The sequence below is a fragment of the Falco punctatus genome (genome assembly GCF_963210335.1).
Source record: "Falco punctatus genome assembly, chromosome: 6".
In the NCBI taxonomy this organism is placed as follows: Eukaryota; Metazoa; Chordata; class Aves; order Falconiformes; family Falconidae; genus Falco; species Falco punctatus.
Genome location: NC_137585.1, coordinates 45270151 through 45284007, shown reverse-complemented (window position 1 = coordinate 45284007; position 13857 = coordinate 45270151). Strand labels below are relative to the sequence as shown.

Sequence of the window (13857 nt, the reverse complement as noted above, 5' to 3'; positions counted from 1 at the left end):
AATAATTAGAGTTAACCTATAATCACTGATAAATATTAATCATTTCTCATCACTGAATGTAGTCTTCTGTGTATGTTCTCTCAGGCAGATCCAGAGAAACGAGAAGATAGTCCGCTGGGATCAAAAGCTCCCATCTGGATCCCTGATACTAGAGCTACTATGTGTATGATCTGTACAAGTGAATTCACGTTGACGTGGAGAAGACATCACTGCAGGGCATGCGGAAAGGTTGGGCAATTTTGTGATTACGTTTTCCATTAGTCATTCAGGTTCCTTGTGTGACAAATACAGATGGAGCCCAATTGCGCTGCAACAACTCTTAAAAGAGAGCACTGTACTATGACACAATTATATGTGGATTGAAAACGTGTTGAGGTTGCAGGGTTTTGCTTTTTTTGGGGTGGGGTGTGTTTAGAAGTTGGTTTTGGGGTTATTTGTTTGTTTGTGGTTTTTTAAGGTGTTGTGACAGATCAGTGGTCAACCTTTTAACCTGTTACAAGTTTCTTATTTTACTTTTTGGAGTACTATTTATGGTTGTCTTCTGCCTCCACTATTACATAGTACAAAGAAAGAATGCTAGCTGAAATGAGAAAAATATCTTCTTACTAACTTTTGTAGGATAAACAATGATTTTGTTTTTAAGCTAGTACCAAGCTTATTTTATATTTAACACTTCTGAAAGGTATGTCTAATAAACCTTCATTTTTTTCTTTCTATCAAATGAGAACACAGAATTCAATGCACTGAGACATTGGTGTTGTAGAGAAGTTGTCAAGAGAGCAATGACTAAAAATTACTATTTTCAGTTATTTCTTTAAACACGATTTAAACAGTAACACAGTAGGCTTACTCTGTATTTCGTGGATTGTTACCATTGGCTTATTGACTTGTCTAATTCAGTGATTTTTATATATTTAAATGTTTATCATTTAGAGGAGGAAAGATCAGTGTGTTGAACATAAGGACATGGGGAAAAGCCAAGACCTTAAACCATCTTCAATGTAAAATAGTGCCAATTTCAGATTCTGTTATGGGCTTAACAGTGCTGAAGGGAATGTTTTTGAGTATTTAGTGATTTACAGGTGCATATCATGTTCAATAATGCTTCTGATTGCTTCCAGATTGTCTGTCAAGCTTGCTCATCAAATAAACATGGTTTAGACTATATGAAAAACCAGCCAGCAAGAGTATGTGATCATTGCTTCAGGGAGCTACAGAAACAAGGTAAAGAAAATCCTCACAAACTACGTCTTATTTTTGTGGCCCTTATTAACGTGGTATGTTTGTACCTCACCTTTACTGCTGGGTTCAAGTGCCTACTTCTGCCATAGCATGCCTGAAAAGCAATAGGCATCCGAGATTACAAGAGCCCAAATAAGTTTCTGTGAAGTGAGCTAGGCAGTGAATTTACAATACATTGGCTCTTCCTTCCAGAAATGTGCGTGCACTTGCCCTATGGTAATGACATGTGGCTTATGCTGCATTCTTTTTTTTGAGATAACTAGTGTTATTTGCTTTTCATTAATTACAGGGTACAAGTAGTACATTAAAGTCCTTGCAGCTTATTGTGACCTCCCAGTGGGTTCATGTGTACTTTCACTCTCTGTAACTTGTATGCCTGTAAACTTCATTTTTGCCAGCTAAGCTGCTGAGATAGCTTAGGTTCTGGGGCTCTATAAATAGATAGGTCTTCGTCTTACTGAAGCTCAGTCTCTTCAGCCCCAAGCTTTGGCTCATCTGGGTTTCAAGAAGCTGGCATACCTGCACCTCAGTTCTGAGGGCAGACTTCTAACCATTACCTACTGCACACTGGCAACATGGATTTCAATGTAAAACACCACAGCTAGAGCTATTTTCATTGAAATACTGAGACGTGGTACTACTAAGGCCTGCTGGAAAGCAAGGGTTAGATGGCCTGGTTGTAATAACATTTGTTTAGAGAAGAGGTCCAGGGTCAGTTTCCTTCTCATCCTGAGGGAACTCAAATCCATCTCTTTGAAGGAGCTACATATCTTTATGCAGAAATGAATGTAAAATCAGTGGAAATGTAAAATCCCACCAGTGAGGTGGGAATCCAGTCTCATCTCGCAAGATCTGCTCCAAGTTCTGTCCAAACATAAGCAAGGGACTGAAACAGTTTGCTGCTCTTCCCTCAGGCAGAGGCTCCAGTTCGACACAAGCTCTCTAGGGTATCAGGAAATCTGTGATCCCCCTGAAATAATCGAGCAACACCGACGACTCTTCAAGTAGGGGTGGGAGCCTGCGACGGTGTCTGGACTACCTGCAGGTCTCTGCGCTGGGCACTAGAGGCCGCTGTGCTGCAGGCAATTGCCGGTGCTCTGTTGTCAGGGGGAGGAGCCGCAGGGCAGGTGCGGTACAGCTGGCTATCCGATCGCTCTCCTGCTCTGCTCATTAGTTCAGAGCCTCACCATGTTCACGGACAGCTCTAGAATTAGACTTCATGAAGTTACTTGTTCCAGGCTGAGCTGTAAAATAGTGGTGAAAAGGGGGTTTTAAAAGACTGAAGTGTTGCAGATGTCTTCCAAGAGAGATGAAGGAACTGCCTGCAGCAGTGGATAAAGACAGCACATGCCCTGTAGGTGGGAATCTCCAGAAGTGTGTGTGTGTGATGGCATGATGCTGGAAGAGGAGCCCTACAGCATCCATACTGAAAAAAGCTGAGAAGATAGCAGACGTAGAGAATTGAAGGGCAGAGTTGGGCAACAGAGGTGAAGCACGGAGTAAACTGCAGAGGACAGCTCTGAAAATCTGGTGTGGTTTTAAAGACTTGATTTGCACCCTGCTTATGGCCAAAGGTAGTTCAACATCACGAAAACAGACTATGAAAACAAACAAGACCAATCCGTTTAGTTTTAAATATCTTGTGGTTGGTTTTAGTCAGATTGTGATTTGGGGGATTCTAAGTCATGGTGTTGTAATAATACTGAGAAGTTAATTTAACACTGAATTTAACGTGATAGGTGAAACGCTATAATCAGAAGAAAAATGTCAGCTGTTTTTAAAAAAAAACAAACCACTCCAAGAATCATTACCTGTGTTTAGTCATCTGTGACATGAAAACAATCTATTAATCTTATGCGTTTTAGATAACCAGTGCACTCCTAAGAGTGGATCCCCAGTCAACCATAAATCTCCATCAAGTGCCTTGTCTACAGTATTACATAGTATTCCCTCTGGAAGAAAGCAGAAAAAAATTCCTGCAGCCCTCAAAGAAGTAAGTGCTTTATTGGTCAAAAGTAATGTCTTGTTGGTATTATATCATTAATATTAACAATGAAGAAAATAATTCCATATTTTGGCTATCTTCTCTGGTATCAGAAGTCAAATATTTGACTACAGCAGGGGTTTGGGCCTTAGTTTTTTATAGGCAGGGATTTGAACTATGAAGCAGAGTATTAACTGCATAAATACCTATGAGACTGCGATTCAGAGAGACAGCTGGATTATAATTTCTTTCTTGCTTCACTGTGTTTCAAGGAATTATGATTTACTTCTGCACCAGCAGTCAGTGAGAAGACTCCTACACCAACCCGGCTCTTGGCTTATGATTAGGAAAGGTAGAGCTAAACTCTCCCTACTGCACTGGAGGTCTTGGGAATGAGAGGAACTAATTTTTCTTATAAAGGAATGTGTGTTCTCCAGCTGTATGTGGTCCTCAGTGTTGCAGCCCTTTCTTGTACTGTTGCATCCAATCTAAGTTCCAACCCTTAGTGACTGCAGAAACCTCTCTTCCAGACCAGACAGATGTTGGCAGACAAAATTATTTTTCTTTCAGCCATCTGAGTTAATTAACAACATTAACTTGAGATCAGGTAAGACTTCGAGTCTTTGACAGGACAAGGTTCTGGAGATGTGTTTTAAAAAACAGCTTTACTGTGAAGACCTGGACAGATGCATACATACTCTTGGAGTTTGTTTGTCTGGTTTGGGTTTTGTGGTGTTTTTTTTTTTTCTTTTCAGGTTTCAGCAAACACGGAAGACTCTACAATGAGTGGCTACCTGCACAGATCTAAGGGCAGTAAGAAACCATGGAAACACCTATGGTTTGTTATAAAAAATAAGGTGCTATACACGTATGCTGCTAGTGAGGTAAGAGACTACATATAGGAAATCAAATATCCAATGATAATACTGTCTTTGTAACAAAGTTGTTTATTTTTATGATCTAGAAACAACCTATAAAATTAGATCACCTTACAGTAATCTGATTGCGATGTAGTATTTTGAAAAGGCCCAGTCAGCTTGGTACCGTAATGCGCTGATATAGCTACGCTGTTTCTGATTCCAGACCTAGCTTTGAGTACCTCTGCACTGCACACCATTGCACAGTTGTAGGTATGTTCTGAGTCAGTTGAATACATGGGGGGTGTCTGTTTGGATGCATCACGCTGGAATAGTGGCAAAGCCAACATTATAAAAGCATCTTGAAATATCTTGTTTCTGCAGTTCCATAAGGTATCTTAAATGCTTGGAAAATAGCAAACTAAAACTCTTTACTTCTCCTCAAACTGTTGTCTTCAGCCTGGAGTTATTATTTAATATACAGTGCTGCAGTAGAAAAATAAAATGCATCTTATCTAATGGCATTTGCTTTTTTATTTAGAATGTGTAGTTCTATTGCAGTTTGGAATAATCTCTAACCAATTTATATAAGCTCTGCACATCTCAGCATGTGCTGAGGATGTGGAGTTTATGGCATCTTAAAATGTTTTGCAATATATATGGATGTATTGTAGCACTGGAAGATCTCGGGGTTTTGCTCTTTTGTATTATATGTTATAGCTTGCTAATAGCTTTCAAGAGCAAAATATCCAAAGCATCTGCTAAAGGTATTGCTATCCTTCACTTTCTTTTAAAATTTAAAGCCCAATCTATCCTGACCAGGTAAAGAATTACCCTTCTTCGCCCCCATGCCTCCCCCACTCTAGTTATTTCCTGGTTCGTATGCAGGTTTGTTCCTGGGTTGTTTCTGCTGTAGTGACAGCCTTTGTTTTAGAATTCCTGAATTATGTCCAGAATCTGTGATATATTGCCACCACAGCATTGACAATAGTACCAAAAAAAAAAAAAAAAAGTTCTAAAAGTATCCTTAATAATCATTTACAAACCAATTACTTTTGCAAAGATTTGAAAAATATTTGAGAGCATTGTGCCTATTCTGACAGTTGCAAAGGAGACTTTGACAGCTGTAAAGAAAGGCATGTTAGTCTGTGACAGTCACCTTAAATTTTCTTTTGCTTGGCTTCCTCTGAGATATCACACTTCCAGAGTAGTTTCAGTTGGCACGTCACAATCACAGAATTATTCTGTTTTCTGTAAGGAATATCTGTCCTCATTTTCCATTTTTATGAGCTATTGCAGGAGACTTTGTTTAGAGTCTCAAGGGAAGGTCCTGCGTGGCCTTAGCCAGAAAACCCCACTTAGGCTATTTACATTAGTTCCGAGTGATATAAAGATTAGTGGTAAAAAGACTACTTATTAGTGGTACAAAGACCTAAAATAGTAAAACATATTGCTAAGCCTTACTTAACTGTTTTCCAGTATCAAAACATATCAGTATGCTTCACAGGATACTGTTTCAATGCAGAGGCAATTACCAAAGTTTTCACCTGATGTGTCAGTGTTTATGTACATTCTTGTTTATTTTTCCTATTCAGAAGTGTTAAGAGACTCTGCCTAGTTGCAGAACACTGTTTTGGAATTTGCACAGGATGAAAATACTTTTTTTTTTTCCTTCCAAAAATGTTGTGCATTGTATTTATTAATTAAAAGACAGGAGTACGAAAACAGGAAGTAATTGAGATGAATGAGGAAGGGAAAGTGTTGCCTTTTTAGCTAGATTTTGAAATTAAATGAAGAGAAAATAAAAAGGTACAGCTTCTCTTGCTGCTCTTTCCTAGCCAACCACTTGTGAACAGTCAGCAACTTTTTTTACGCTGTCCTGTCAATTTTCAGGAACAGAAGGCAAAGTAAGCCATCAAAAGTATTGGGAGTGTGACTCCAGCGTTTGAGAACATGGGTTATATCCATAGCTCATCCTGTAGCATACTCAGTGCAGCTAGTAGCATCCCATAGCACTTCTAAGACATGAGAACTTACTACTAAGGTTATTGGAGAGAGCACTGGACTAGGTGGACCTTTGGTCTGCTGCCAGGCGGCAGTCAATCTTTTGATACAAATTCTTACCAGGCAGAACTGTGAGGCTATACACTGAAAGGCAAGGTAGATGTTACTAGGGAAATAAAAAAAGGAACAGCAATGTTGAAGTCTATGAGGTTTTTTTTGTTTCCTGTCCCTGGACCTCATGCATGGAGGCTATAAAAAGCAGCATTTTGTGCATGACTATTTGTAGCAACTTGTTTGCTGTGTAATCTGTTGCAATGGTATGGTGCATGAGTAAAGTCTAAATGGATTCCTTAGTATGTCTTACAAGTTCTAATTCTGTCTTGTTTGCTTTTTTCCCATAAAATAGGATGTGGCAGCATTAGAGAGCCAGCCTCTACTTGGATTCACAGTCAGTGAAGTAAAAGATGAAAACTTAGAGTCTAGAGTGTTCCATTTACTGCACAAAAACACTTTATTTTACATATTCAAAGCAGATGATCCCCATTCAGCTCAAAAGTAAGAAACTATTTGTATTCATTTTTGTTACTTTTTTCTAGAAAACATTTCAGAAGTCATGCATGTTAATATTCACAGACTAAGCATACGTACAAAGGATGCATATTATATAATATATAAATAAAACTTTGCAATTACTTAAACTGGTAAGTCATTAGGACTTCTACAATGCTTTAAATGAAGAAGCAGCCTTTCCTCTGCAAAAGAATGAATGTAAGAGAATGAAAAAGTCCAAGATAAAGTAAGAAATCCTTCGTTTTCCTAGCCTATTTCTCTACTGGTCTGCTCTGAAAATTTAATGTTACCTTTTGGAGAAATCCAGAAAATGTGTTTTAGGAATGAGCTGATGTGCCCCCTTTTTTATTTCCAGCTGTAAATTTCAGTTATTTTTAATTAATATATGGCAGTGAAAAGTAAAGCAAACCCTAAAAAGTAGGGGACAGAAGTTTGATGTGTGTGTGCAAGTGTGTATGAACACTTAGGCATATTTAATGTGTTCAAACCAAAAGCTTGAATTCAAAGAACACTCACACAAGCTGTTTCATTTCTAGTCCTGCTGTTGTGTCTGAGTTTGGAGTCATACTTATTGATTTATGTATTGTGTGTGTTTTATATAAAATAACTTAAAAGCTTGGTCATTAATCAGTGCAAGACGGTTGCTATGTGAGTCATGGAGTAAACTAGGAATGAGCATAGAAGCAAGACATTTAAGTTACCTTGCCTATATGCCTAGCTTATCTGACTGGTTTCACTGCAGTTTTCCCAAATGGATTTTGCATTAATAAAATAGATTTCATGCACTAACTAGTCCATTATTAATACTTAAGCATTCACATGGCTGCAGGTATAGTTTTATGCAAATAGGAATATTCTAAAAACCAAAGTACCCAGGACAACTGAAAATTGTGAACAGCTGAGAACGTGCTTAATGATGCTTCTCTACACACAAAATCTGGAAGTCCATTTGATTTTTGGGGGTATTTTGTATTGCAGGTGCACACAAATGTTTCCTTGTTAATTAAGATACTATTCTCGTTTCCACTGTGTCCTCATTTACACTATATAAAACAAAACTAAAAAAATCCAAGGTGTTCAGTAGTTTTGTTTTCCTATTCAGACAGGGGTTTGTCATCAGTAGGAAAACTAGAATTTGGAAATACTCTATTTTGCTGAGGCTAGGTGTCATGGTTTAACCCCAGCCAGAAACTAAGCACTATGCAGCCACTTGCTTACTCCCCACCTATCCCAGGATGCAGGGGAGAATCAGAAAAGAATGTGTAATTCAAGGGTTGTGATAAGAATAATTTAATAATAACATAAAATAAGAGAAAAACCCAAATTCAATAATAATAATTAATAGTAATAAATATTATAATGAAAAGGGGGGAGAAGGGGAGAAGAATAAAATCCAAAGGGAAGGGAGAAAACACAAGTGATGCACAATGGAATTGCTCACCACCCGCTGACCGATGCCCAGACAGTCCATGAGCAGGCTTTGGCCGTCTCTGGCCAGCTCCCCCCAGTTTATATACCGAGCATGATGTCATGTGGTATGGAGTAGCCCTTTGGCCAGTTCAAATCAGCTGTCCTGGCTGTGTCCCCTCCCAATTTCTTGTGCCCCTCCAGCCCTCTCGCTGACAGGGTCTGAGAAACTGAAAAGTCCTTGGCTTTAATATAAACCTTACTTAACAAAAAAAAACGTCTGTTGTCAACATTGTTCTCACACCAAATCCATAACACAGCACTGCACCAGCTACTGAGAAGAAAATTAACTCTATTCCAGCTGAAAACAGGACACTATGAATAACATTAAGTACCTGAAATTGCAAGCTTTCTCCAAGTATTTAATATCCTTAGGAGATGTATGCTGAATCTCCAGAATAAATGCTGCTTTGATAGCATTCAAAGAAGAAACAAAGAACATGCTCTTGGCCTGTTTGCATCAGTGGATGCTATTTTTTCCTGTTAGAGCCCAAGAAATACCTGATGTATTTATGTAAGTGCAGTAATAAATTTTAACTTTACTTTACAAATGATGTTTACTTTTTGATGAGCTTTTAAATGTCTTAGTTCATTACTGTGTTCAGTGCTTAAGTTGTTTATGAATTAGTTGTATTTGTATTCAATTGTAGTTATTTTAAGGAATATACAGCAGTGGAAAATACAGTGAGCCCTAAAAAATAAGGGATAGAATTTTGAGTTGTGTGTGCAGACAGGCATGAGCACTTATACATCCTTAATACGTTCATACCAAAGCTTGAATTCAACGAATGTGCACACAGTTACGAAGTTAAATACTTAAGGCAAGGAAGAGCCAACATCTGTGACTAACATTTAGAAACCCTCTGAATACTAAGACAGGTCTGAATTTCCATTATAAAGATAATTTTACAGTCATCGTTTCATTGAGTCCTTGCAAGATTTTCACTCAGGAAAAAAATCATCAGTATGTGGGCATCATAATTTTACATGCACACAGTTCAGCCCTCACTTGGAAGACAGAATTATTCCTTTTTTTTACTCTATTTGTCCATGTAGCATTGGACTGCTTCAGAAACATTTTTTGCAGCGTCCTTGAGGTAAGGGTGTTTATCACTCTCATAATCAAGTAGGAACAGATAAGGGGGTAAAAGTGTCTAAATATTAACTTTGAATTTCCAGTTTGAGACACCCTGGATTAGCTGTTTGGGATCTTCCCCCTCCCCTTTACATATACTTGTATTTTCACACATACCTGTTATTGTATGATTCAGCAGTAGCACATACCATGTGTGTGAACACAGGGAAGCTCTGTCATCATGCAAAGGCAGCGTTCCTCCAGCCCAGCCCATGAGCCCTGTGGCTTCCTCCCTCAGCCCCCACAGTCCTCCACTAATAACCTTTGCACCAGCTGCAAAAGCAGAGAGCATGGGTTACGCAGATGGATACCTCAGTTATAGTAGTGTCTTCATTCATCTCAGATTTTTGCAGTGAACTAAGAGAAGGGAGTATTGGGGTTTTTTCAAAGGTATGCAATCTTGTTATTAAAGTTGGCAGAACCTTGGCATCTATCTTACATTTTGAGCATTTGACTCCCGAGCTTCACTTGTTCTTTATGCATGTAACTTCAGTATGGAGGAAGGACAGAAGAAAGTTTCCATCATCTGGCCTTCTACTGATACCTAATAAGAATATGACTCTAGCACGTATGTTTGGACTCATTGGATAGATTCCTGGCATTTGCACTAACAGACCAACTGGTAATGGAAGGATGTTGTTAACTTCTTGTGTGAATCTGTAGCTAGTCACAGCAGTGTGATTTATACTTTTACCAGCAAATTCCTAACGTTGTTTAATTTTCCCATAGATGGATAGAAGCTTTTCAAGAAGGCACAATTTTATAGCAGTGTCAGCATCATATCTACAAGTTTAAAGGAAAATGTCCAAGGATGGTGGTAAAACAGACTACAGCAGCTGTTCAAAGAAACAGAATCCTACCGTCTCAACCTACACAAAACTGTATATTTGCCAGGGTTAGGAGTTGTTGCATCTTTAGTGTAAGGTAATATTTTTTTAAAGTATTGTATGTATTTCTGTGTTTATACAAATGTGTTATTTATTAAATTCCAATGTTTACTTTAATGGTCAGAATTATTTGTGAGGTCTGCATTGATGTCCGAAGTGTCCATGTCTTCAGAATGGCAGATGGTTGGTCAACATATTTGTAAACTTTGTGCTTTTTTTAAAAAAACAAACCACAAGTCAAATCTGTTGCAATTGTACAGTTCCTCATGACTTTTGTATAGGTATTGAGTTGCTCATGCTCACCTTGCAATTTAGGAAGAACAGATCAGAATAGGAATTTCAAAGACTTTGGATCTTCGTTAGCTATGTAAATTCCTTTATAAGAAGTGCTGTGATATTGCTGCTTCTTTCCTTGAATGGCAGTTGAAATCTTGCATACCAGTACATTAAAACAGTGCATCAAATTCTGTATCACAGAAGCAACTGCAAAGTACAGTTCAATTATTAAAAAAGAGAAAAGGAAAAAAATTGTAAAACAGATGTTGCAATTACAGAGATAAGGCACTAGGGTTTTTACAGTACTACAAATGCCGAAGAGAGTGAATGAGTTCTCTTCAAGTAATTGCAGGATGTATTTTATTTTAGGTTTCCAGCAGCAGTTTAAAGCACAGTAAAAAAAATACATTTTTGATATACAGGAAAAAGATTAAATACCTTATTCGTTTAAAAACTGTGTCAAATGAGTTCTGTATGCAGTATGAAACACTGTATAAACTATTGTTCAAAGAACGTTAAACAAATATATGCACCCCCCCTCCCAATTTTTTTAACTATTGTATATTTAAATATTATGTTTAAACTGGAATTGCCATACCAAGAAACCCCTGCTTTTTTTAGTGCAGATGGCATTGAAAATGCATACCGTTCTTTGAAATACCTTTTGTTTACACTATGTTTTGTTCTATTTGACATTTTAAAACACAATTCAGCTTTAGCTGTTTGGGGTTTGTTGGGGTAGTTTGTTTGTGGTTTTTTTTTTTTTTTCTTCAAGAAACTTGTCAGTATACCTCACTAGGAAATACTTACTGATGATTCTGGTGCATTTATTCTATTTAACTTTTGAAATTTTTTTAACACTGTAATAGCATAAATGGAACTAGAACTATGAAAAACATGCGAAAGGAAGCCATTTTTATGTCAAATGAGATGCATATGTAGCCAGTTAATTTTACTGTATGAAACACTTCTCAGTAGTCCTCTGTATCAAGCTAATTGTGGTAACAGAATTAAGAGCAATTCCCTTTTAATTAATGGTTTGAATCCATGCTAATAGCTATTCTGTGGCCTCACAAAGGAAAGAGAATAGATGATAGAATAGTTAGTTACCACAAAAAGGCCAAGAATGAAAATGCAAACCAAAATTCTCATACTCCCTCAAATACCTCAAGATCAGGTCTAAGATACTAACATAGCTCTGAAGAAGCTTGATTTTTTCCAGAGCTCTGTTAAGTTTGTAGCGGGCTTGGAAGCTTAATGCTTAAGTATACAAGTAATTTCATTGACTTTAAGCATTTCAGTAGAGTACCTTTCTGCATCAGGGACTTAAGGCTGTAGATCTGTCTTCCCTCATGAACGCTAGAAATTTGACTAGGTAGTGTTTGAAATTCAGTGGGTGTCTGGTCAAAGCCTTTATCATCTTTTAATACAAATGTGATTGAATGAATACTTTCCTCAAATATAAAGGGCTTTCACTTAATTTTCAAAAGCAGCTGCTTACTGAAGCTATGTAAGCTATTGGCATGTCTCTTCAGGGTGATTTCTGACATGGTTTTTACTGTATCTGAAACCAAACTCATACTAACGTAACATAGGTGTGATGTGGCTCTTCCAGTTGATATTATCAAAGGGACAAGCTTCTTAATATTTTCATAGGAACTGCACACTAGCTAAGACGGAAAGCCATGAACCAGCAAATCGATCAGAAATCTGGCTAGGAGCAAGCTAATTTAATTTCAGTTTATGGTCTGATATTGATCTCCCTGCTGCAAAACAGAGCAATAAAAATCAAAACACATACTGAATAAGATGCCCGAGTTTTGCCTCGTGTGGTGTCAAACTACCTCTCAAGGATTTGGCGCAGAGTGAGAAAATAGTGTTCTGTAAAAACCAGAGGACTTCTTCCAGCAGCAGCTGATCAATCGAAAAATCTTCCTGTGGCAGAAATAGATTAGAACCGAGCCTTAAAAACAATATGACACATATTGCAGTCTAATTCTGTGTGAAATAAATTGTCTTTGTAAACATTTTTGAATATTTCTTTTCCTTTTTCTCCATCATTAGTGCTTTGCGTCACATGAAGAACCGACAATGTAGGCATTTTCATAACATTTTCAGATGGTTGCTTTTCAGACTTACCCTATTTCTCTAGCTTGCCTCCCATTTTGATTCATTACTATCAAAAGTAAAGTATTCACTTCTTGATTTGACTAAACACTAGAACAAGACCAGAAGTTTTTAAACACCTGGCTACCTCCTCTTATAAGACTCTATAGTTAATAATTAATTTAAGATTGTTTAGTAGAGTATGAGACAAACATTAGCATTGAATATTAGATCTAGTATCTTTATTCTTGGATAAAGAAAAGGTTCTAGGATCCTGAATTCTCTTTAAATTAACTTAAAAACTATATTTTGTGCCCAGAGGACTTAAAACAAGTGGATAGCTGAGCAGCTATGGAATGCATTTTACTAAATATTTTTTATATGTGGAAACTTGATTACTCAATTATGTATATTACATCATAAAGAGATGTTTGGAAAGACACATTCAATGTATTTGTTTGCTGTAACTGCTGTCTCCTGCATTTACCAGCCAAATAGGCTTTTATTTGGAGCAGTCCTAAATCTTGCTGTCTAAATGAAAGAATCTTTATTTTGTAAATGAAAACAGTTCAAAGTTGTTGTAAATATTCCTGTGAATATGTATCATTTTTGTACAAATAAATTCACATTAGTTGAGTCTGCATCGTTTTTAAAATATTTTCAGGTTTTTTTGTATTGTGTATTCATTTATTTTCAAAGGGCAGAATTTGCTGCCATCATCCTGCACATCAGTCTTGTTTTAAAATTTGTAATATTTTTTTGCCCTTATGAACAAAAAACAGCCTGGAAAGGTAGGCTGTGCGCACAGACTGACACTGCTGCTGGATTTGACCACCTGAAGCATTAGTTTTAAGTGAATTATCTTGCTCGTGTCAGCCAAGACACTACACACTACCAAAACTGGTGTGTCTGCTACAAAAATTGTTTCTGTCTTCCTTCCTTCCTGTCTTTCCTTAGCTGCCTCTTGCTGTTTAGTTCTTAATTTTCTTCCTTCTTCCTCAGGCCCCCCTAAACTAAAAGCCCATGCTTTTGTGAGATCATGATGTTTGTTTTCTACAGAGCCCTTCCACAACTGGGTGCAGAGCCTGTGCTGGAATGTGGCTTGCAGACAGAAATGTGACAATCCAAAAAATTGCGCCTGAGCAGTCCCACCTGTAGGACACCAAGCAGTGGGGTTTTATCTCCTGAAGCCACCTCCCAGCTCTGGGGCATTATGGCCCTTCCAAGCTTCATCAGCCCAGTAATGAAGTAGGCTCCCTATGCTGATTATAACGCAGTGTGATTTACAGGTATATAAGCAGAAACTGTAGCTGGAGCAACAGCTGACTA

The 13857-nt window shown here is 37.6% G+C and overlaps 1 protein-coding gene across 1 annotated transcript in view; it reads left to right on the top strand.

Moving 5' to 3' along the window:
- The window catches only part of FGD6 (FYVE, RhoGEF and PH domain containing 6), a 74995-nt gene extending 61831 nt beyond the window's left edge, over positions 1–13164 (top strand). The window contains exons 16-21 of the mRNA XM_080392604.1: positions 85–228; positions 1122–1224; positions 3108–3235; positions 3982–4110; positions 6494–6642; positions 9989–13164. Coding sequence (XP_080248730.1) covers positions 85–228; positions 1122–1224; positions 3108–3235; positions 3982–4110; positions 6494–6642; positions 9989–10025 — 690 coding nt within the window. The 3' untranslated portion in view covers positions 10026–13164. The remainder of the gene's footprint in view (positions 1–84; positions 229–1121; positions 1225–3107; positions 3236–3981; positions 4111–6493; positions 6643–9988) is intronic.
- Positions 13165–13857: the final 693 nt, after the last annotated feature.